Source organism: Chelonia mydas, chromosome 14 (genome assembly GCF_015237465.2).
Source record: "Chelonia mydas isolate rCheMyd1 chromosome 14, rCheMyd1.pri.v2, whole genome shotgun sequence".
In the NCBI taxonomy this organism is placed as follows: Eukaryota; Metazoa; Chordata; order Testudines; family Cheloniidae; genus Chelonia; species Chelonia mydas.
Genome location: NC_051254.2, coordinates 24,697,248 through 24,722,962, shown reverse-complemented (window position 1 = coordinate 24,722,962; position 25,715 = coordinate 24,697,248). Strand labels below are relative to the sequence as shown.

The 25,715-nt window shown below is 45.4% G+C and overlaps 1 protein-coding gene across 5 annotated transcripts in view; it reads left to right on the top strand.

Moving 5' to 3' along the window:
• DNAH9 (dynein axonemal heavy chain 9) overlaps positions 1-25,715 on the top strand; it is a 379,511-nt gene that overhangs the window by 234,175 nt on the left and 119,621 nt on the right. For 3 of the 5 annotated variants that reach the window (XM_037913877.2, XM_043527698.1, XM_043527699.1), the window contains 3 exons: positions 3,652-3,887; positions 5,254-5,376; positions 10,962-11,166. In XM_037913877.2, coding sequence (XP_037769805.1) covers positions 3,652-3,887; positions 5,254-5,376; positions 10,962-11,166 — 564 coding nt within the window. Of the gene's footprint in view, positions 1-3,651; positions 3,951-5,253; positions 5,377-10,961; positions 11,167-25,715 lie in introns of those variants that run through there. The other 2 variants (XM_043527701.1, XM_043527700.1) reach the window with 2 other exon arrangements.

The window sequence follows — 25,715 nt, the reverse complement described above, 5'->3', positions numbered from 1 at the left end:
CTAGGGCTACCCTCTGCTCCCTGGGGATATATATGCCTCCCCCAAAGAGGAAGATTTTTTCCACCAGAGGCCCTATGAACCACCACACAAGATGCAGAGGGTTCACAAGAGCTGCTTCCCCACACCCTCGGCAACAATCTCAGCTCCCACTTGAGAGCTGAGAACCACCAAGCTCAACACCTCCCAACCTCCACACACCATTTGGGGGTCATCTAGCACTCTTTTTCAACACCTGGAGTGCAATAACAACAGACAGGTAGACACTGAACTTCATCCACTCTGGTTATATGATAGAGTTTGTATGCCCACCTCCCCCAAAATCCCACTCCACACCCCGCTTAGGGGATAGCTCTCACGAGAGTATTCTCAAACAAGAGGTAGACTCCCTGTTAGAGCGAGGAGCGCTAGAACATGTGTATCTTCAATACCAAGGGAGTGGGTTTTACTTGACTTTCTTCCCGGTACTCAAAAAGAAGCATGGATAGAAACCTCTATCTCCACCATCTCAACCATTTCATTCACAAACTCAAGTGTTGCATGGTCATCTTGCCATCTCTAATCCCATCTTCAGAAAAGGGCATGTGGTTCACAGCCCTGGATCTGAAGGACTTTCATGTAGGCATTCATCCCGCTCACAGACTCTTCCTCAGATACATGGTGGGCTCCGGCCATTTTCAGTACAGAGTTATCCCTTTCAGCATAGCAACCATCCTCTGGAGACTTTACCAAGGTATTCTTGGTAGTAGTAGCTCATGTCAGATGTTACAGTCTCATGGTCTTCCCCTACCTCGATGACTGGCTTCTTGTCGCCAAGTCCTGCCAGGAAGCCTGTGTGTCAACTTCTGTAATGCCGCACCTGCTCTCCTCACTAGGAGTCAGCACAAACACCAAAAAAATCTATTCTTACCCCCACATAATCTTTGGACTTAATTGGGGCCACCTTCAGTTCTATCACCACAAAAGCGTACTTGCCCAAGGACAGGTTCCAGACCATGAGCAATAATAACTCAGATGACAGAAAACCCTTGAGTACCAGTCAAGACATGTCAGTCTCACTTAGATCATATGGCCTCATGCACTTAAATCACCCTGTTTGTACAGCTCCACCTTTGACTGCAGCTATGTTTGAAGGCAACAGTTTACTTTCCAAACTACCATCGCCATGGTAACAGTTCCAGCCAAGGCAGTGTCTTCCCTCCTATGGTGCACAAATCCTCATCAGGCATGTGTGGGCGTCCCTTTTCTCCTTCCCTCATTGGACAGGACCATATTACCACTCCCAGAGTGACCCTCTACTTCTTCCTTGGTTGAACTAATTCAAACTATGCCTTCCCTCCTCTACTGCTCCTGCCATGAGTTCTACGCAACATCCAGCCGCACAGGCACATGTCATCCTGATGTCCCCCTATTGGCCCAGACATTTTTGATTTCCCAACCTCCTACGCATGTCATCCCGACTACCTATCATCCTCCCAGTGTTTCTTGAGCTCCTGACCCAGTGGAATGACAAGATCAAGCCCCTTGAGCCATATGAACTACACCTCAGGGCTTGGTATTTCGATGGGCAGCATCCTTAGAATGTTCATGCTCCACAGCCTGCGAGGCATTCTGTCTAATAGTAGGAAGGACTCTACTAGAAGATGTTACTTAGCTAAATAGAGGTGCTTTCTTCTTGGGCTCGTCAAAGGAGCATTCTCCCAGAAAATGCAGATACTCCTCTCATCTTGGATCATATCTTCTGTCTGAAGACATTAGGCCTGTCCATCAGTTCCTTGCAAGTGCACTTTGCAAAAAGCAGTGCATACCATCCATCTTCTCAGGGCTACTTGGTCTTCACACATCCACTGACTACCAGATACTGGAAAGGCCTAATCAGACCCTTCCTGCCTATTCAGAAGTGTACTCTCCAGGGAGACCTGAACTTTGTTCTCAACACTCACAAGACCCACCTTTGAACCTTTAGTTTCTTGCTCCATGTTTCTCCTTTCCATGAAGGTTGCTTTCCTCGTAGCCATTACCTCAGCTAGAAGGGCTGTCAAGCTTGGAGAAATGATGATAAATCCTCCTTATATTTTATTCCAGAAGGTTAAGGTTCCTTTGCATCTACAACCCAAATTCACCCCAAAAGTAGTTTCAGAATTTCACCTTAACCAATCGATTCACTTCCCTGTGTTCTTTCCAAAACTGCACACTTTCACAGAGGAACAAAGACTCCATTCCCTCGTTGTTCAGTGCGCCTTGGCCTTTTCCCTGCAAAGAACAAAGTCAATTAGGAAGTCCCGGGGACTATTCATCTCTATAGCAGAAAGAATCAGGGGGTGTGCCATCTCCATTCAGAGAATCTACAAACAGATCTCTGGCTGCATTCTATTCTGCTACCAGCTATTGAACCTTCCCCGAGCCACCATGGGTTAAGAGCTCATTCGACAAGAGCACAAGCAATAACTTTGGCATCACTTCAGGAAGTAAGTATCCTGGGTATCTGTAAAGTGGCCACATGGGACTCGGTTCACACGTTTGCGAGACATTATGCCCTGGTGCAGGACTCCTCTGATGATTCCTCCTTTGGGATAGCGGTCCTCTGCGAAGCTCTACCATCTACACCCTCCTCCTGCTTAAGTACTGCTTGTCAGACACCCACAGTGGAATACAATAGGGACCATCACTTGAAGAAGAAGAGGAAGTTACTAACCTGTAAGTAGAGGTTCTTTGAGATGTGTGGTCCATATCTGTATTCCACTATCCACCTCCCTTTCCCTCTGCTTCAGATCTTTTCTGGTTTGCAGTAGAGAAGGAACTGGAGAGATAGTCAGTTCATCCTGCGCTTTATCCTCTTGGTCAGAGACACAAGGTGAGCCAGAGTGCATGCGCGGACCAATGTATTCTACTTTCAAATTCTCTGGCTCCGGGTGCGTGGTGCACATGAGTAAATGCACAGTGGAATACAGAGAGGGACCACACATCTTGAAGAATCTCCAGTTATAGGTCAGTAACTTTCTCTTTCTGTAACACTGAACAAGGACCTCTGTTAGAATAAGAGAGCCAGTATTATCCCTAAAGCCATCCTGTCTCTCTGCTTTAATGCAGAACTTCTCCTAAAACTTCCCACCTGCTGCCTGACTTCCTGTTGGAAATTTAAAAAGACAATCCATATAGCTTCACTAAAAGTGATGGCATCTCCATTTCCCATAGCAAGTAATGCTTGCTTATCAGTTGTCACATCCAGGTTTCCTAGGTAAACATAGCTGGCCCAGAAAGGGGCTTGCCTGTTGTAGAAATGTTTCTAGAGCTGCCAATGTCATTTTGCAACAAACAGCAGACCTATGAGGATGTTAATTATATTCTTCAAAACTGTCATTTCAAAGAGTTTGTACATGGAAATTTGTGATCTGAACCTGCTCTGCTTAGCTGTGATGACTTGGTGTGCTTAGCATGCTGCAGGCATTATTCTTTGTTTTTTTCTATATATCAGGAATGAGTGAGGCTTTTAATGCTTGATCGAAACTATCCTGTAAAACTGTAGGCCACCAACAAATAACACTTAAGCTAAATTGCTAGATTCGGTTCTGCTTGCCCATCCTTGGAATATGTAGCAGCTTCTTCCACAAGTTTTTAACAATGTGCTTGGGGACATTCCTCCTTTGCTTTCAGGTTCCAGTCCCTGTAACTCCATCATTAGACCCTCTGACAATGCTGACGGATGATGCTGATATAGCAGCCTGGCAGAACGAAGGCCTTCCAGCTGATCGGATGTCCACGGAAAATGCCACAATCCTCACAAACTGTGAACGCTGGCCCCTTATGGTTGATCCCCAACTCCAGGGGATCAAATGGATCAAAACCAAGTATGGTGAAGATCTCAGAGTGATCAGAATCGGGCAGAAGGGGTAAATGCAAGCCACCATACAGAATCATGTATTTTAATTGCTAGCTACGGTGTCAAACTTGAGGTACTGCATGTGTATAACTTCAGCGTAAGGACTACTGGAGCAAATTCAAGTGGCTGGGAAAGCTCCCAAAGTTGTTTGTGTATTAACCTGCTTTTTTCATTACCAAGATGATTACCATTACTGCTTTTGTTTCTGTTTAAATATAAGCAGGGCTGTTCAATGCTTGGCCTAGTTGCAATAGAAACCTCCTTAAAATGGAAAAGGAGGAGAAAAGAGATGTATGTGGGCACACCTGGATACCAATCTTCTGCACGTGGGATGGTAACTCTCCACCCTGTGGACTTAGTCCATTTCAGGCTACCGTTGTGTTAGCACGTGCCTTATATTCTGCCCCACCTGACTCCATTCCACAGTGGGACAAAGGCAGAGCAGATCTCATTTCTGCAGGTCCTAGAAAGTAGGAGAGCCTAAGCAAATAGAATAGAGCTGCCATATTCATCACGGGGTTAGGGAAACTGCCAGGCCCACTCCCTCTGCCATTTAATGTGGCCTTGCAATGAACTCAGGGTTAAAGACAAAGGAGGAGTATACAAGGTGTATATGGAAAGAACTCCCACCTACTCTGTTTCCGCTGCTCATTGGCTGTGCAAGCTGCTTGTCAAATGGCCAGACTGACCACTCAGTACTGAAACATCATCGGTTTCAAAGGGGATCAAGGTGATTGGCTGGTTGGAATTCCAGCCCCGGAAACAGGCCAGATCAGGTGGGGGGTTGAAAGCATTTTAAGAGCCCCTGGAGGATGCTCCTGGCTGCTCATCGTGCGTTTTAGTTGTTTAAAGCAGTAAAATGTAAAGTGATGAAAGTGGAGGAGGCATCTTGACATCTAGATGGGAACAGAAAAAATCCCATAAGGTCCACTCTGTCTGCCATCATTGCCTACGCTGTGGTGCAGTCCCTCCTTTCCCCATCTCCAGCTGCGTGCCAGGGTGTCAGTTATGCACAGGAGGACACTTTATTTAGAGGTGCAATGCGAAGAGTCAAATACCTCCATTCACCCCATTCACTGCAGCCATTCCTGGTGTTTGCAGTGTAGACATACCCTGTGCCTAACCATCTAAGGCTGTGTGGATACACAGACACCCTGGTCAGCAAGCTCTCTATGAAATGTAGTAGAAACCCCATTGGTTTTTCTACAGGAGGCCAACTGACTCCCCCACTCCTGCCCCTCATTGTTTTTGTTGTGTTCTAATTGTTCAGTGGTGTTCCACAGCTTTCTCTGGTGTCCCTCAGGGCTCATGCTCCTTGCTGCAGTGAGTAGAGTCTGTGCTACATGCTGATATTGTCCCAATACCATCTGTGCTAGGTATTTGGACACCATGGAACGAGCCCTTGCTGCAGGTGAAGTGGTTTTGATTGAAAACTTGGAGGAATCTGTGGATCCAGTTTTGGGAGCATTACTTGGCCGAGAAACAATCAAGAAAGGAAGGTGAGATTCTGAGAGAGTGAATGAAATATGTGTCTGTGGCCATCTCTCTGTCTGGCCTTTTCCAGTGTCGGCAGGAGAAGAGATGAGTTCTTTATGCTAATATCTTGCCTTTGCCAAGCTTGGGTGTGTGTGTGTGTGTGTTTCTTTCTCACTTCACTCGTGTTCTGCCTTTGGGACTGTGGGTGAGATTTTAAATCATGGCAATCATAGATAGTCACTTGGAGTTGAAATAAACCTTTAGCTCTCTCAATTAGTCGGTTCCCTTAATCACTTGGCTCCCTGTATAGAAACAAATATCCCTCTCCCCTTATGTGACAAAGACACCTCTGGACATTCCTAATGTTTATAGGTTGGGTAATTTTACTTCAAGTTATTGTCACACAGATTGTGAAGAAAAAGTGTCCTCATTTTATTGGCTATTTGGGAATAAAGTTGCAGCTTTAAGTATCAGAAACACAGGGAGCAGTACATACTGGGAGATGGTTCTTGGGGAATGACCAGGTGCCTTTCAGCATGAAGATATTCATACAAAGGGGCAGGAGAGCAGTGTTTCCTTTTTTGATTCTTTTTGGGTGGAATTAAAATGACTGTGTTCTTAGACCCGTGTTCAAATAATAGCAACAAATAGATGTGTGTGTGCAGAGCTATGTGGTGAACTTAACTTAGCATCCAAAGAATCCCCATCTCACTGGCTTTCACACAATGGAGTCGTATTTCTTTCAATACATCTGTGTCATTCAGACTTTTAACGCTCTTTACATCTAGCTTAACAGGATCACAGCATTTCTGTGATCTCAGCTGCTTCTGCACCAGCTTTAGATGCACTCTCACTTGTGGCTTTGAAAAGTAAACAACAAAGAGCCTGTTAAGGAATGTGCAACCCAAAGCTTAAGATCCTCAGAGATTATTTCCTTACTATTGAACGCACTTAAAATACAGTTGAATGATGTAAACTTCTAGGAAAACTAGGCTCTCCTTATTGTGAAAAAAGAAAAGGAGTACTTGTGGCACCTTAGAGACTAGCAAATTTATTTGCGCATAAGCTTTCATGAGCTACAGCTCACTTCATCGGATGCATTCAGTGGAAAATACAGTGGAATACCCACTGGAATACCCACTGTATTTTCCACTGAATGCATCCGATGAAGTGAGCTGTAGCTCACAAAAGCTTATGCTCAAATAAATTTTAGTCTCTAAGGTGCCACAAGTACTCCTTTTCTTTTTGCGAATACAGACTAACATGGCTGCTACTGTAAAACCTGTCCTTATTGTGAAAGTAAAGCATCAAAACCAAGATGGCTGTTTCAGTACCAAAAGTGACAGCTAGAGCAGAAAAATTTGAAAAAGGAGACAAGCTTGTAGTGGATGTGACATGAAACTAGAATCTCTTCTGACAATGGCAAAACTAAAACACTCCCTTGCCAGTGGTATATTACTCAGTTCTAGAAAGTCACTGTGAGGTAATAACAGTTACTGTTTGAAAAAGGGAATGTTGGCCATCCAAATGTCTAGCTTGCTCCTTGGTCTTTGGGTGGTTCTCCTGGGCATCCTGGGGAAAAGGGACTTTCATATTCAGGAACTCCACAGCAAGGCACCAATCCTGCAAGCTGATCCACATGGACAGATGACCCATTGAAGTCAAGGGAAAGGATAGTCTTGTGGTCAAGGTTTTGGATGGGGACTCTGCGTATCTGGGGTCAGTTCTGGGCTATGTTACAGGCTCCTTCTGTGACTGTAGATAATACTCCCTTTCTCCCACTCCATCTGTTTAGACTGTAAGGTCTTTGATGCAAGAACTGTCTCTCACTATCTATGCATATGTATGTATATGTATCTATGTATATGAAGGTATGTAATCTATTGCTTAAATCAGCCTCTGATGACTGGAGGAGAGCTAATGTAATGCTGATTTTTTAAAAAGGTGCCAGAGGTGATCCTGCCAATTACACGCCAGTAAACTTAACCTCAGTACTAGGCAAATTAGTTGAAACTATAGTAAAGAACTGAATTTTCAGACACATAGATGAACATGATTTCTTGGGGAAATCATACCTCACTAATTTATTAGAATATTTTGAAGGGGTCAGCAAACATGTGGACAAGTGTGATCCAGTGGATATAGTGTACTTGGCTGTCCCTCACCTAAGGCTCTTCAGCAAAGTAAGAATCATGGGGCAAGAGGGAAGGTCCTCTCATGGATAAGTAAGTGGTTAAAAGATAGGAAACAAAGGGTAGGAAGAAACCATCATTTTTCAGAATGGAGAGAGGTAAAAAGCATCTATACTGGGACCAGTCCTATTCAACATATTCATAAATGATCTGGAAAAAGGAGTGAACAGTGAGATGGCAACATTTGCAGGTGATAGAAAATTACTCAAGATTGTAAAGTCCAGAGTAGACTGCAAAGAGATACAAAGGGATGTCACAAAACTGGATGACTGGGCAACAAAACGGTAGATGAAATTCAGTGTTGATAAATGCAAAGCAATGCACACTGGAAAACTGTAATCCCAACTATGCATACAAAATGATAGCATCTAAATTAGCTGTTACCACTGAAGAAAGAGGTTTTGGGATCATTGTGGATAGTTCTCTGAAAACATCTGCTCAGTGTGCAGCAGCAATCAAAAAAGGTAGTAGAAAATTAGGAACCATTAGGAAAGGGATTGATAATAAGACTGAAGATATCATAATGCCACTGTATAAATCTATGGTACGCCCACACCTTGAATACTGCATGCAGTTCTGGTCACCCCATCTCAAAGAAGATATATTAGAATTGGAAAAAGTGATTAGGAGTAGGGAAGCTGAGATTAAAAAGACTGGGACTGTTCACCTTGGAAAAGAGGCATTTGAGGGGGATATGATAGAGGTCTCTTTATACAGTCATGACTGGTATGGAGAAAGTGAATCAGGAAGTGTTATTTGCCCCTTCACATAACACAAGAACCAGGGGTCACCCAATGAAATTAATTGGCAGCAGGTTTAAAACAAACAAAAGGAAGTATTTCTTCACACACTGCACAGTCAACCTGTGGAACTCATTGCCAGGGGGTGCTGTGAAGGCCAAAAGTATGACTGGATTAAAAAAAATAATTATACAAGTTCATGGAGGTTACGTGCATCAATGGTTATTAACCAAGATGATCAGGGATGCAACCAGTGGTGAGCTGGAGCCGGTTCGCACCGGTTCACTAGAACCGGTTGTTAAATTTAGAAGTCCTTTTAGAAACGGTTGTTCCGTAAGGGACAACCAGTTCTAAAAGGGCTTCTAAATTTAACCAGCCAAAAGTGGCACCTTAGGCGCCACCTCCACGAGTGCTCCAGCCCTGGAGCACCCAAGCGGAAAATTTGGTGGGTGCAGAGCACCCACCGGCAGCTCCCCGCCCCACCCCCAGCCCCAGCCCACCTCCGCTCCGCCTCCTCCCCTGAATGCGCCGCCCTGCTCTGCTTCTCCGCCCCCCCGGCTTCCCACGAATCAGCTGTTCGTGCAGGAAGCTGGGGCAGGCTGAGAAGAGGCCACCGGCTTCCTGCTCAGGCCCAGGGATGCACAGGTGAGCTGGGGCAGGGGGGCACGAGGAGGGCCGCCCGCGCTGCAGCAGGTAACCGGGGAGAGGGGGGGGGACGTGCAGGGGAACCGCTCCCCACCCCAGCTTACCTCCGCCACCCTCAGCCTGAGTATGAAGCCGCCGCCTGCTTCTCTGACCGCCCCCCCCCACCCCCGGCTTTCCGCCGAATAGCTGATTCATGCGGGAAGCCGGAGCAGGCTGAGAAGCAGGCCGCGGCTTCCCACTCAGACCCAGGGATGCGCAGGTGAGCTGGGGTGGGGGGGCGTGAGGAGGGCTACCTGCGCCGCAGCAGGTAACCGGGGAGGGGGGGGCGTGCAGGGGAACCACTCCCTGCCCCAGCTCACCTCCGCCTCCCTGGGCCTGAGCGGGAAGCCGCTGCCTGCTTCTCCCCCCCCCCCCCATGCTTTCCCGCCAAACAGCTGAATCGTGGGAAGCTGGCGGGGGGGGGGGGGTACGGAGAAGCAGAGCAGGGCGGTGCTTTCAGGAGAGGAGGCGGAGGCGGAGCGGAGGTGATCTGGAGTCAGGCGCAGGGTGGGGAGCTGCCAGTGGGTGCTCTGCACCCACCAATTTTCCCCGTGGGTTCTCCAGCCCCAGAGCACCCAGGGAGTCGGCGCCTAAGGCACCACTTTTGATGTGATCAGTGGGGGAGCAGCTGCTCCCCCACTCCTAGGAGCCAGAGGGACCTGCTGGCTGCTTCCTAGGAGCTGCCCCAGGTAAGCACCTCCGGGACTCCCCACCTTGCCCTCCGGCAGGTACCTCTGGTTCTTAGGGGTGGGGTAGGCACCCACTATGATGGCCTACGAGACCCTTCTGCCCGGTTCTGGGGGCAGTCAGGGGACAGAGGAGGGGGGTGGATGGAGAAGGGGTCCTGGGGGGGCGGGCAACAAGGAACACTGGGGGGTTGGATGGAGCAGGAGTCCCGGGGGGCGGGGGTGGGCAACAACCCCCTCGTGGAGTGAGGAGGGAACCCATTATTAAGATTTTGGCAGCTCATCACTGGATGCAACCCCATGACTGCCAGAAGCTGGGAGCGGACAATGGGATGAATCACTCAATAATTGACATGTTCGGTACCTCTGAAGCATCTGGCACTAGCCACTGTGAGAAGACAGGATACTGGGCTAGATGGACCATTGGTGTGACCCAGTATGGCCGTTCTATGTTCTTATGTACAGTGCCCAGCACAGTTGGGCCCGGATTCTGTTTGGCACTACTGTGATACAAAGGGTAATGACATTTTATCTTTTTACTGATGTTGTGTCTACACACACAAGTTATACGGCTTTACCTATACCTGTGTATCAGTAAAAAAAAAAAAAATCACACCCCAAACTGAAATACTGATACCAGTACAAAGTTCTGTGTAGCGCACGCCTAAGATAAATGTACATTCAACATCACTATACCCCACGTTCATCTGGGAATTCTTCTGCTCTGATTCCTGCTGGTTGCATTCATTCCTAGGTTTGCTGTGTTCTGATATTCCTTCTGCACTGTCCCTCCCCTGTCGTTATAAACCATAACCAATTTGTCAAATCATGCAATATATAAAACAAATTGGAATTTTGTCTGTTATCTTACTTCTCACAGGAGACAGTGCAGCACAGCCAGTCTCCAGCCTTGGCTTCATTTTTAAATCTCTGTGAGATTTACGGACCCAGCCTAGTCTGAAGAAAATAGGCTCCATAGATTTAAAGTTATGACTCTTTAAAGTCATCAAGTCGAAACTTTTTTTTTATGACAGACTGTTGGGCTGCTTCAAAACTAGGAATGACTTACATTTGAGATCGAGCACCCCCAAATGGAGACAGCCTGAAAGTCTAGACTATCTCAACGAGAGGGTGTCTCAAATGCCATCTAACCATAACTGTTATTAACTTTAAATTGATATCTATGTATAGTGAGCATATATAATGTCATGCTGTTAAATGCTATTAGACATGAATGAGATTCGTAAGTGAGCTAAAAGAGCTTTGGAAGCCACATGAACGTTTTCATCTGTTGATTCTATTTCAGGTATATTAAAATTGGAGACAAAGAATGTGAATACAACCCCAGTTTCCATCTCATCCTCCACACAAAGCTAGCAAACCCCCATTACCAACCTGAGATGCAGGCGCAGTGCACCCTGATCAATTTCACTGTAACTCGAGATGGCTTGGAAGACCAGCTGCTAGCAGCTGTAGTGAGCATGGAGCGGCCTGACCTGGAAGAACTAAAGGTAAGTCGCTGGTAGCAACCACTATAATTAAGACACTGTTGATAAACATTCAAAAATCATGAGTCAGGACCCAAAATCATGAGATTGGCATTAAAATAATGAGATTTTAATAAAATATAGGTTCTTTTTCTTTGCTTTTTGGGTTCGGAGCCACGTCTCCAGTTGCTAGGGCTTTAAGTAAAATATCAAAACTTGTGCGATTTGCAGTAAAATACTGAGAGCTGGCAATGCTGCTAAGGATGGAAAAGATTTTCAGTTATAACTCTTGCTCCTCTTGCTCCTAACTTGCTAAAAACTTCTCCTTTGGAGCTCAGACTTCACAGGCTTCAGTTTAAAGGTAAACTTGTAAAAAAGGCTTCAGGAGATTCCACTCAGTCATTTTTCATTGATATGAGGTTGAATAAAACAACATACACACTGCAGAATATTATTGCCACACCTTTTCTCTCATTTTTTTAAAAGCCCCACCCTCTTTGGGACAGCTTTGTACTTTCTCCCTTTTCAGCCTGACAGGCCTCAGGAAATCCTGACAGCAAATTTTTGCAGGGGTGGCTTAACAGAAGGTAGTGTGGCGGCTCAGATAGCACCCTGGCCAAAGACTTGTTGGGTTCTAGTCCCACCTCTGCTACTAATGTGCTCAGATGAGTCACTTCATCTCCTTGTGCCTTGCTTTCCCTCTCTGTGAAATGGAGTCAATGATACTCACCTCCTTTTTAACGTGCTCTGAGATCTGTGGCTGACAAGTGCTATGGAAGAGATGGATATGATGTAATTTTTACGTGTCCCAGAAAAACATGCCTCCCATCAGGCAATGAGGAAAGTCATGGGCATGAGAAAAATGTACCAAACATGCTATTTTAGGGTCCTTTTGCAGTCTTTCTCCATTCTGTAATATATGGCAAATATTAAGCTTTCATTTTAAAAATTGCAATTTTTAAAGTTGCCAGATATCGCCACTGCAATGTACACAAATATGCAGCTGTCCATTGAACCCAGTCTTTCTAAAAAATGTCTTAAGTGAAAAAAGAGCAGCAGCCCAAATTTGAGCAATGCCTCTTTTGTCTCATTCTCCTCAATCAAGTATGAGTTTCAAAGTCTAGCAGGACCATTGAAAGGCAAATATTTAAACGTATAGAAGTCAAATTAAATGTACACCCCAAATAAAAGAATAGTAAGAGGACCAAAATAAAATGCCACCATGGTTAAACAACAAAGTCAAAGAAGCAGTTAGAAGCAAAAAGGATTCCTTTAAAAATGGGAAGCCAAATCCTACTGAGGAAAATACGAAGGAGTATAAGCTCTGGCAAGTCAAGTGCAAAAGTGTAATTAGACAGCCCAAAAAACAATTTGAAGAGCAACCAGCAAAAGACTCAAACTAACAGCAAAAAAAATCAGAAGGAAGTCTACCAAACAATCAGTCGGGGCCACTGGACAGTCGAGGTGCTAAAGAAGCAGTCAAGGCAGACAAGCTGTTGCAGAGAAGCTAAATGAATTCTTTGCATCCGTCTTCACTGCAGAGGATATGAGGGAGATTCCCACACCTGAGCCATTCTTTTTAGGAGACAGATCTGAGGAACTGTCCCAGACTGAGGTGTCGAGAGGAGGTTTTGGAACAAATTGATACATTAAACAGTATTAAGTAACCAGGACCAGATGGTATTCACCCAAGAGTTCTGAAGGAACTCAAATATGAAATTGCAGAACTACTAGCTATGGTATATAACCTATCGCTTAAATCAGCCTCTGTACCAGATGACTGGAAGATAGCTAATGTAACCCAATTTTTAAAAAAGGTTCCGGAGGCGATCCTGACAATTACAGGCCAGTAAGCATAACTTCAGTACCAGACAAAATTGTTGAAACTATAGTAAAGAACAGAATTTGTCAGACACACAGATTAACATGATTTGTTGGGGAAGAGCCACCACAGCTTTTGTAAAGAGAAGTCATGCCTCACCAATCTATTACAATTATTTGAGGGGGTCAACAAACATGTGGACAAGTGTGACCCAGTAGACACAGTGTACCTGGACTTTCAGAAAGCCTTTGACAAGGTCCCTTACCAAAGGCTCTTAACCAAAGTAAGCAGTCATGGGCTAAGAGGGAAGGCCCTCTCATGCATGGTTAAAAGACAGGAACCAAAGGGTAGGAATAAATGATTTCAGGAGAGAGGTAAATAGTGGTGTCCCCTAGGGATCTGAACTGGGACCAGTGCTGTTCAACATATTCTTAAATGGAAAAAAAGGTAAACAGTGAAGTGGATGATACAAAATTACTCAAGACTGTTAAATCCAAATATGACTATGAAGAGTTACAAAAGGATCTCACAAAACTAGGTGACTAAGCAACAAATGGCAGATGAAATTCAGTGTTGATAAATGCAAAGTAATGCACTTTGGAAAACATAATCCCAACTACATATACAAAATGATGGGATCTAAATTAGCTGTTATCACTCAAGAAAGAGATCTTGAAGTCATTGTGGATAGTTCTCTGAAAACATCCACTCAACATGCAGCAGCAGTCAAAAAAGCAAACAGAATGTTGGGAATCATTCAGAAAGGGATAGATAATACGACAGAACATATCATAATGCCACTATATAAAGCCATGGTATGCCCACATCTTGAATATTGCATGCAGTTCTGGGTACCCCATCTCAAAAAAGATATATTAGAATTGGAAAAAGTACAGAGAATAGCAACAAAAATTATTAGGGGTATGGAACAGCTTCCGTATGAGGAGAAATTAGAAAGACCAGGACTGTTCAGTTTGGAAAAGAGACAACTAAGGGAGGATGTGATAGATCTCTATAAAATCATGACTTGAGTGGAGAAAGTGAATAGGGAAGTGTTCTTTACCCCTTCACATAACACTAGAATCAGGGGTCACCCAATGAAATTAATAGGCAGCAGGCTTAAAACAAACAAAAGGAAGAACTTCTTCACACGTGTGACTAGTGTTGATGGGTGCCCAACTTGAGACATGCCCAACTCTACACGGGGGTAACAAGATGAAATTCTCTGGCCTATGTAATACATGAGGTCCAGACTAGATGATCTAATCATCCTGTCTGGCTTTAAAAATCTATAAATCCATGAAAAAGAGCTTACAGACATTAAGTTTCTAGAACAGAGTTAACTGGCCATGCTGCACATCTTGCATATTTCATTATACATATTTAGCAATTTAGAAATATGTACTAAAACCCCTGTGTTGAGCCCAAAGTATACAGGATGAAATTCTGTGCCCTTTGAGATACAGGAGGAATTACAGGAATCCCAGATAGCAGCAATGGGATAGAAATGTGTAACCCACTGGTGTACTGTAAAGTGCAAGCCAGCACTATCCAGGTGCAGCTCTAACAGACCCATATCCTGTGTACATCGGGCACAGAGGGGGACCTGGAACACACCCGGGCCAGTGGGTTACAAATGCAGTCAACACACTCCTGTTTACTGATTCATGTAGGACTGGGTTGATGTAGGGTGTACCTGATTAACACAGTTGTGCCACTAACTAGGATGCATTCCGCCCAGCTTCAAAGTCATTGCATTTTAATGAAATAATGACACAATGGGAAAGGCAAATCCAATACACCGTGCAACTCTCAAATGCAGTATTACGCTTCGGGGTTTATTAGCTCAGTCGGATTCTGTGGAATTTACATCTCTGCTTTAAAAGAGAAACTGCCTGCATTAGCGAGAGAAGTGAAAATGATGTGAATTGGAGGTCAGGTCTTTCTAAGCGCCTAGTGATTGAGGGGAGTGGATGATTAAGGAGGAGGATTGGAAGGCAGCTCCTCAGCACAGCTCCTAGACTGGCCAGAAGGGTTCACTGCTGTCAAAGCTGCTTCTGGCGTGGGGAGTGAGGGATCAAGTCACAGAATTGCTAGGCTGGCTTTTGAATCAGGTTAAGTGAAAATGCATGAGGAGCATTTTAATGCTAGGGATGCCACAAACCTCTCTCCACTCCTCTGTTGGGAATTCATCTTCCATTGCTGGAGGTTCATATAAGCACACAGGCCAGCATTTTCAAACTCCCATCCCTAATGTTAAATTTGTTCTGAGGTGCCTACGGAAAAGTGGCCTGATTTCCAATGCGAGCTGTGGGTGCTCAGCACTTCGGAAACCAGGGCACTTATTTGCTTTGAAACTTTTGGGCTCAAGTTCCAGTGGAGGGGAAGAAAAATGTTAGTGAGTGCTCCACAAGCTAAACTTCCAAGCACTTCTGCTGGCCACAGGGTGTACAAGACAAATCAAGCAGTTTATTTTGCAAAGTCCGGTCCTAATTTCTCAGGATATTTTCTCCATGCTCCTTGGCCCCATTTCACTTACAGCAATCCCCAAGGGGGAAACAGAGGTGGCTGCATGCCACCTCCATATCCCCACCCCATGCTTGTGCTTCTGGGGGCCAGTGTCAGGACAAGGTCACAGGCACTGAGTGAGCTGCTCAGTATCAGGGCCAAAGGCCAGTGATCAGTCCAGGGCCAAGCCAGGTCCAAACCGCAAAGTCAGAGTCCATTACCAAAGTGAGAGTGTGAAGCGAGAACTGGGGTGGGGCTGGGCCAGACTTTTTCCACAGGAGTCAGCAGTGGTCTTAAGCCAGCCACAGTAACCCATGATCAGGGTTGGGAGCCAAGCCTAGGTCAAGCACCAGGAATCATGGTGAGTCACAGTGCGGAGTGGTGAGCAGGGTCTGAGGCATGACAGAGGTCTGCATTACTCAGACAACTCCCAGAAATGGCTTCCTGATTTATGTGGGAAGTGCCAGCCAATCAGGAAACCCCAGAGGGCTGTCGCTCATGCCCCCTATGGTGGGATTTCCTGCAGGTCATCTCAGTTCCTCTTGGTGGCAAGCCCATCTGGGCCCTGGTGGCGATGAGGAAACAATGCCTGCCTGAAACCCCCCAGACCCCAATTGTAAGTCCGTGGGTTCTTACAGGCAGTTTGGTCTCCTTTGCAATTTAGAGTAACCTCAGAGCTGCTCTAATTTCCACCAGCAGTAACAGTCCCAGGTCACTGGAGCACAGCACCCTGAGGGCACATGGCAGAAGAATGTCCCGCATTCCCCCTTCAATGTCCCCAGGGCTGGGGGAAGTCTTCTCCTGTGTCGAACATGACCTTTGCCAACAGAATCTCCAGCTAACCAGTTAAGACTGTTTTGTGCTGTCCTAATCCAGCAGCCCAAAGAGATTGGGTGTGTGTGTGTCAAGGATCTGACCCTTTTTCTCACAAGTCTACAAAAGCTTCTAAATCTTTGCACATCCCTTTAAAGTCTAAGGCCCTGCATGAGGCTCAAAATCAGTTAATTCAGCAAAAGAAAGATCTGACTTGATCACTGAACATATTATTCGTGGGGGTGTGTTCGGGTTAGAAATAAACACCAAGATGATTACTGAACAAATTCCACTTCTGGGTAAAAGCTGGAGTATGCAAATAACAGCTAAAATAGTTTTCAATTACTGCACATGTCAGGGGACTGGTTATTGAGCTCTCCCACGTCGCTCTGACAGAGCCAAGCAAAAAGACGGGGGGAACCTCCCAGCCTGCTTCACATTCTCAGAAAGAGAAATGAACAAGTGTCAGAGTGTGGAACATGATATCACGTTATGAAAGAGTCAGCTTCACTGGCCTAAAGGGAAAAGAGTTTGACATTGCGATCAAGGAGTTAGGCATTTCACTGAGCACAAACCTTACTGAGAGATGTTTGACTCTGAAAATCTGGGACCTCATTGGTTATTTAATATTTAAAGTTTATATACAATTTGCAGAGACAGCTTCATGGTATCTCTACTGCAAATCTGTCAGTGATGATGTTTTATGTAGTTTTGGAAAGGACAGCCATGTAAAAAAATTAAAATAAAGCCATCATGTTGGCACTACCTGGAGAATCCAGGGAGTGTTTTATGAATTTTTGTATATGAAATTTGTTCCCTTTAGCCACAGGCAGACAGGTAATTTATCCCTGTGTGACAAATATCCAGTGTTGGGAGGCCTCACCTCACAATTAACCTTTTCAATGATGTCTGCTTTCACCAGGGTGCATGCTTTGTACCTGATGCCTCTCTGAAATCTCTCATCAAAACTAGGGAGCTAAGACAATCAGAGTGGAGGAAAGAGACTGTGAAACAAGAATGAAGCTGTTAATGATTGGCACTGCTTTGCAAGGGTATAAACAGCACATCAGGACAGAGTGCCTGCAGCATCCTCAGACTGTGTAATTATAAGTGGAGCCTGTAGCATTGCCTATAGTTAAGGTTGCTCAACACTTCCCATTGGAAGGCCCTGTTTCCAGCTGCTTCTAACTTTGCCAAACTAACTGGGTGAGCTGACAATTCCCATTAATTTTCTGCCTTAGGGTGAATATTTCTGGAAAGTTTCAGCAAAAATAATTCAGCTGCTTCTAAGACCAAAACTAGTGGAAAATACATTGATTAGGTCATGTTAATAAAGTTCTTACAACTATTGCAGTGTTGAGCTCAGGTGCTTTGGGCAAGGATTTGAATTTTGGCAGGGGAGTTGCCTGCATGTCAGGAATGTTCTTTTTGCTGTTCTCATGTAGAACCACCCAGTTTGGTTAAGATATAAGCCTTGGAAAATCAGTGTGCATATGCTCAGTAGAGACTGTGATGGGTTGGATCACAGAAACCTTCTTGGGGCTGCCAACTGATGTGCTGAGACTACCTGAGCCCGTTTCCCCTGGCAGCTTGGGACTTCAGTGCCCTGCCTGGTTTGAGCCAGACCTGCTAGTCTGCTGCAAACCCAGATCCAGGTCTGAGCCACATCCCCCAACAGCTGCAAGCTTCACTGAAAACAGCTTAAGTAGTGTTCTTGTCTCCAACACTCAGATGCCCAACTCCCAGTGCGGTCCAAAACCCCAAATAAAGCATATACAGGGTAAACTCAAATTGTTCACCCTCTATAACACTGATAGAGAGATATGCACAGCTGTTTGTCGCCCCCAGCCACCCCAGGATTAATACATACTCTGGGTTAATTAATAAGTAAAAAGTGATTTTATTAAATACAAAAAGTAGGATTTAGTGGTTCTAAGTAGTAACAGACAGAACAAAGTAAATTACCAAACAAAATAAAAAAAAACATACAAGTCTATGCCTAATACAGTAAGAAAGTGATTACAGACGAAACCTAATCCTCAGAGATGTTCCAGTAAGCTTCTTTTACAGACTAGTCTCCTTCTAGTCTGGGTCCAGCAATCACTTACACCCCTGTGGTTACTGTCCTTTGTTCCAGTTTCTTTCAAGTATCCTTTGAGGGTGGAGAGGCTCTCTCTTGAGCCAACTGAAGACAAAATGGAGGGGTCTCCCAGAGGTCTAAATAGACTCTCTTGTGGGTGGACACCCTTCCCTCCCCCTGTGTAGAATTCCAGCTACAAGATGGAGTTTTGGAGTCACATGGGCAAGTCACATGTCCATGCATCACTCAGAACTTACAGGTAGCAGCCATTGTTCACATGCTACCTTGAACGTCCTCAAGTAGACTTCTTATGTGGAGCCTTCCAAGATCCATTGTCCATTAAGTGTTTCTTGATTGGGAACTTAGTGTGCAAATTCCTTTCTAAAGAAGCTGCCCAAATGCCTTACTAAGGCTACTTAAAATCAAACATGTACACAGCCAATATTCATAACTTCGAATACAAAAATGATACATGCATACAAATAGGATGAATATATTCAGCAGATCATAACCTTTGCAGAGATATGTTACATGGCATATGTAGCGTAAAACATATGTCATTTATATTCATAAGCATATTTCCATAAAGCATTACAGGGTGCAATGTCACAGAGACCTGTTAGATTTGGCAGCTAAATTCCCTAAAGATTCCATCTGCACTGAGCATGCTCCAGCCTAGGGATGCAGGGACAGATCAGAAGTTGTTCACCGAGAGATTCACATCTGTATTCCACTTAGGTGTGTGTGCGCATCCAGTGTGTCCAAAGCCAGAGAGTTTTCCATAGCAATACCCGTTGCGGTGGCTCACGCACACTATGCCTCTTTGTGCCCCCTCCCAGGGCAATTTAAGGGAGATGCTATCCTGATCCCTCATAGTTCATTCTCACTGCCTGAGTTGGAGCTTACCTTGTAGTTTACTTCAGAATTGCTATGCACTTAGAGGGTTTTTTCCTATATCTGTTTTTTGTAGTTATAGCTCAGTAGTAGTACCCACTAGTTATAGTTTAGATCATTTGAGGATAAAGCCCAGTGGCATTGGTCACCAGGCTTAAAACACTGGCTGGTCGTGTGCAGTCGCTATCCCAAACAGCAATCCCCACATGCTGCCTCATATGCCTCAGTGAGGGGCATATTAAAGAGCGGGGCAGTATCTGTCATTCTTTTAAAAAGAGAACACAGATCTCCAGAGACTTTAGCCTCAAACAGCACCTCATGGAGCAAGCAATGCAACCTGCTTCAGCATCAGGGCCTTTAGCCAATGATCCAGCTCCACAACTAGCCTCTGACGGAACCGCAATTTCTGACAAGCCCTTAGATTCCTTTCTGCAAAGAAGGAATAGATCCTCCTCAAGATGCTCTCCACAAAAGAGAGCCCATAAAGTGGACAGGAACCATTCAAAGTCCCCAGGAGACTCCCTTTTTATGTCAAGGAGAAACTTCACACGTTGCCAGGATTCCTCCGGTACCCAGGATAGAGTCAGGCCTTCGTAATGTGGCTCCCTGTACTGAGATGGGACTTTACTGGTACTGTCCTGTCAACTCCAGCACTGTAAGAGGGACAGTCATTGAGTTCAGTACCAACAGACTCAACTCCAGCACCAGCCTTTTAGGTCCTTTCAACCCTGCAGGCTTTTCAAGCGGCATCTGACCCGCTTCGCCTTTCTGTCCTGGGTTCCGTGGTGCCACAAGACTCTTTAGTTGAGGATCTGCCTTCAGCCATTCTGGGTCTGTCCAGTTCTGTAACCTGGTGCCGAATCCATGGATGATACAGGTACTGGTTCCAAGTGAAGAGATAATAAGGATGCTTCCCTGGAACTGACTTTGGTTCCATCATTTGCCAGATCAGTACCGTGCCAGACTTTGATTTCTGTGCCAATGGCTTGTCCAGCACCTCCAGCTACAGCACTGACTCATTCATCTATTATGAGGCCAGCATCAACTTTTGAGATGCCCCTTCATCATCTCGGGGTGCATCTTGGATACCAACCTTGGCATTGACGTTTCCATCTTCCTCTGGGCTACAGACTCATCAGGACAACTGATAGCTCCTCCATGCATGGCCCCTCCACTACATGCAGCCTATACAGAAAAGTTCTTTGCATTTTAACTCAGAATCGTCCTCCCCTTCATAAATCTTCCCTTGCTACTTGAAACTCAATGAGAGTGTCTAAGTTATCTGTGGAAAGGAATCATTGATACTGAGAATGGGACCATTCTGGTAACAGAGACAGGCCATCTTGGCTGAGTCCATACTGGCCTCCAATTCCATATTCATTGGCTTAGTGGGCCTATTGGAACCTTTCATAAGGGGTGTCCTCGATCGTTGAGGACCAGATCTTCAACCTGCTCCAGAGGATGTTCCCTCCAGTAAACCACCCTCCAGAGCTGCTGGTTTCAGGGCAGCACACTCAGGCACTTTCTACTGACCCATCACAACGTCAACCTGAACCTGTGCCCCAGGTTCCAGTTGTGTTATAGGAGGAGCCTTCTGTGCTACTTTCTTCCTCTTTGCCTGATGACTCTTTAGTACCAGATTCCTCCTCTCTCATACCAGAGGACTTCAAGTCTTTCCAGGACCTTTTAAGAAGTATGACAGCAGCACCGGACATTCAGGCTGAATATGTCCAAGACCGTATACATAAATTTCTGGTAGGGCTGTTCATTAATCGCAGTTAATGCATGCAATTAATTGCAATTAATCAAACAATCAAACACCAATTGAAATGCATTCAATTTTTTTGGATGTTCTATATTCTCAGATATACTGATTTCAATTACAACACAGAATTCAAAGGGTACACTGCCGCCTTTATATTTTTTATTACAAATATTTGCACTGTAAAAATAATTATTTTTCACTTCCTCATACAAGTACTGTCGTGCAATCTCTTTATCGTGAAAGTGCAACTTACAGATACAGGTTTTTTTTGTTACATAACTGCATTCAAAAACAAAACAATGTAAAACTTTATCGCTTACAAGTCCACTCAGTCCTACTTCTTGTTCAGCCAATCGCTAAGACAAACAAGTTTGGTTACATTTAAAGGAGATACTGCTGCCTGCTTCTTATTTACAATGTCACCTGAAAGTGAGAGCAGGCATATGCATGGCACTTTTGTAGCTGGCATTGCAAGGTATTTACGTGCCAGATATGCTAAACATTCATATGTCCTTCATGCTTTGGCCACCATTCCAGAGGACATGCTTCCATGCTGATGATGCTTGTTAAAAAAAATGTGTTAATTTAAAATTTGTGACTGAACTCCTTGGGGGGAGAATTGTATGTCTCCTGCTCTGTTTTACCTGCATTCTGCCATATATTTCATGTTATAGCAGTTTTGGATGAGGACTCAGCACATGTTGTTCATGCGGAACATGGGGTTCTATGACCACCGCTACCGAGGGAGACGGTGGTGGTGGTTGGGGACTCTCTCCTTAGGGGGACTGAGTCATCTATCTGCTGCCCCAACCGGGAAAACCGAGCAGTCTGCTGCTTGCCAGGAGCTAGGATTCACAATGTGACGGAGAGACTGCCGAGACTCATCAAGCCCTCGGATCACTAACCCTTCCTGCTTCTCCATGTGGGCACCACCAATGATACTGCCAAGAATGACCTTGAGCAGATCACTACAGACTACGTGGTTCTGGGTAGAAGGATAAAGGAGTTCGAGGTGCAAGTGGTGTTCTCGTCCATCCTCCCCGTGGAACGAAAAGGCCTGGGTAGAGACTGTTGAATCGTGGAAGTCAACGAATGGCTACGCAGGTGGTGTCTGAGAGAAGGCTTTGGATTCTTTGACCATGAGATGGTGTTCCAAGAAGGAGTGCTAGGCAGAGACGGACTCCACCTAATGAAGAGAGGGAAGAGCATATTTGCAAGCAGGCTGGCTAACCTAGTGAGGAGGACTTTAAACTAGGTTCACTGGGGGAAGGAGACCAAAGCCCTGAGGTAAGTGGGGATGTGGGATGCCGGGGGGAAGCATGAGCAGGAGAGCGCAAGAGGGGAGGGCTTCTGCCTCATACTAAGAAAGCAGGACAAACAGCGAGTTAAACACAAATGCAAGAAGCCTGGGAAACAAGCAGGGAGAACTGGAAGTCCTGGCACAGTCAAGGAATTATGATGTGATTGGAATAACAGAGACTTGGTGGAATAACTCTCATGACTGGAGTACTGTCATGGATGGATATAAACTGTTCAGGAAGGACAGGCAGGGCAGAAAAGCTGGGGGAGTTGCATTGTAAGTAAGACAGCAGTATGTCTGCTCAGAGCTCCGGTATGAAACTGCAGAAAAACCTGAGAGTCTCTGGATTAAGTTTAGAAGTGTGAGCAACAAGGGTGATGTCGTGGTGGGAGTCTGCTATAAACCACTGGACCGGGGGATGAGGTGGACGAGGCTTTCTTCCAGCAACTAACAGAAGTTACTAGATCGTAGGCCCTGGTTCTCATGGGAGACTTCAATCACCCTGATATCTGCTGGGAGAGCAATACAGCAGTGCACAGACAATCCAGGAAGTTTCTGGAAAGTGTAGGGGACAATTTCCTGGTGCAAGTGCTGAAGGAACCAACTAGGGTTAGAGCTCTTCTTGACCTGCTGCTCACAAACCGGGAAGAATTAGTAGGGGAAGCAAAAGTGGATGGGAACCTGGGAGGCAGTGACCATGAGATGGTCGAGTTCAGGATCCTGACACAGGGAAGAAAGGAGAGCAGCAGAATATGGACCCTGGACTTCAGAAAAGCAGACTTTGACAACCTCAGGGAACTGATGGGCAGGATCCCCTAGGAGAACAATATGAGGGGGAAAAAGAAAAGGAGTACTTGTGGCCCCTTAGAGACTAACAAATTTATTTGAGCATAAGCTTTCGTGAGCTCCGATGAAGTGAGCTGTAGCTCACGAAAGCTTATGCTCAAATAAATGTTAGTCTCTAAGGGGCCTCAAGTACTCCTTTTCTTTTTGCAAATACAGACTAACACGGCTGCCGCTCTGAAACCTGTCATGAGGGGGAAAGGAGTCCAGGAGAGCTGGCTGTATTTTAAAGAATCCTTATTGAGGTTACAGGGACAAACCATCCCGAAGTGTAGAAAGAATAGTAAATATGATAGGCGACCAGCTTGGCTTAACAGTGAAATCCTTGCGGAACTTAAACACAAAAAAGAAGCTTACAAGAAGTGGAAGATTGGACAAATGACCAGGGAAGAGTATAAAAATATTGCTCAGGCATGCAGGAGTGAAATCAGGAAGGCCAAATCACACCTGGAGTTGCAGCTAGCAAGAGTTGTTAAGAGTAACAAGAAGGGTTTCTTCAGGTATGTTAGCAACAAGGTGGTGGTCAGGGAAAGTGTGGGCCCCTTACTGAATGAGAGAGGCAACCTAGTGACAGAGGATATGGAAAAAGCTAATGTACTCAGTGCTTTTTTTGCCTCTGTCTTCACGAACAAGGTCAGCTCCCAGACTACTGCACTGGACAGCAGAGCATGGGGAGGAGGTGACCAGCCCTCTGTGGAGAAAGAAGTGGTTCGGGACTATTTAGAAAAGCTGGACGAGCACAAGTCCATGGGGCTGGATGCACTGCATCTGAGAGTGCTAAAGGAGTTGGCGGATGTGATTGCAGAGCCATTGGCCCTTATCTTTGAAAGCTCATGGCAATCGGGGGAAGTCCTGGATGACTGGAAAAAGGCTAATGTAGTGTCCATCTTTAAATAAAGGGAAGCAGGAGGATCCTGGGAACTACAGGCCAGTCAGCCTCACCTCAGTGCCTGGAAAAATCATGGAGCAGGTCCTCAAGGAATCAATTCTGAAGCACTTAGAGGAGAGGAAAGTGATCCGGAACAGTCAGCATGGATTCACCAAGGACAAGTCATGCCTTACTAATCTAATTGCCTTCTATGGTGAGATAACTGGCTCTTTGGATGAGGGGAAAGCAGTGGACGTGTTGTTCCTTGACTTTAGCAAAGCTTTTGACACGGTCTCCCACAGTATTCTTGCCAGCACGTTAAAGAAGTAAGGGCTAGATGAGTGGACTATAAGGTGGATAGAAAGCTGGCTAGATTGTTGGGCTCAACGGGTAGTGATCAATGGCTCCATGTCTAGTTGGCAGCCGGTATTAAGTGGAATGCCCCAAGGGTCGGTCCTCGAGCCGGTTTTGTTCAATATCTTCATTAATGATCTGGAGGATGGCGTGGACTGCACCCTCAGCAAGTTTGCAGATGACACTAAACTGGGAGGAGTGGTAGATACGCTGGAGGGTGGGGATAGGATCCAGAGTGACCTAGAAAAATTAGAGGATTGGGCCAAAAGAAATCTGATGAGGTTCAACAAGGACAACTGCAGAGTCCTGCACTTAGGACGGAAGAATCCCATGCACAGCTACAGACTAGGGACCGAATGGCTAGGCAGCAGTTCTGCAGAAAAGGACCTAGGGGTTACAGTGGATGAGAAGCTGGATACGATTCAACAGTGTGCCGTTGTTGCCAAGAAGGCCAGTGGCATTTTGGGATGTATAAATAGGGGGGCATTGCCAGCAGACTGAGGGATGTAGTGGTCTGAAGTTGCAGTGGGGGTGGTTTAGGTTGGATATTAGGAAAAACTTTCACTAGGAGGGTTGTGAAACACTGGAATGCGTTACCTAGGGAGGTGGTAGAATCTCCTTCCTTAGAAGTTTTTAAGGTCAGGCTTGACAAAGCCCTGGCTGGGATGATTTAGTTGTGGATTGGTCCTGCTTTGAGCAGGGAGTTGGACTAGATGACCTCCTGAGGTCCCTTCCAACCCTGATATTCTATGATTTTAAGAACACTTTCACTGCAGATTTGACAAAATGCAAAGAAGGTACCAATATGGAGATTTCTAAAGATAGCTACAGCATTCGACCCAAGGTTTAAGAATCTGAAGTGCCTTCCAAAATCTGAAAGGGATGAGGTGTGGAACATGCTTTCAGAGGTCTTAAAAGAGCAGCACTCTGATGCAGAAAATACAGAACCCAAACCACCAAAAAAGAAAATCAAGCTTCTGTTGATGGCATCTGACTCAGATGAAAATGAACATGCATCGATGGGCAGTGCTTTGGATTGTTATTGAGCAGAACCCGTCATCAGCATGGATGCAAGTCCTCTGGACTAGTGGTCGAAACATGAAGGGACATGAATCTTTAGCGCATCTAGCCCATAAATATCTTGCGATGCCAGCTACAGCAGTGCAACGCGAATGCCTGTTCTCAGTTTCAGGTGACGTAAACAAGTAGTAGTTAGCATTATGTCTTGCAAATATAAACAGATTTGTTTGTCTGAGCGATTGGGGAACAAGAAGTAGGACTGAGTGGACTTGTAAGTTCTAAAGCAGGGATTGGCAGCCTCTGGCA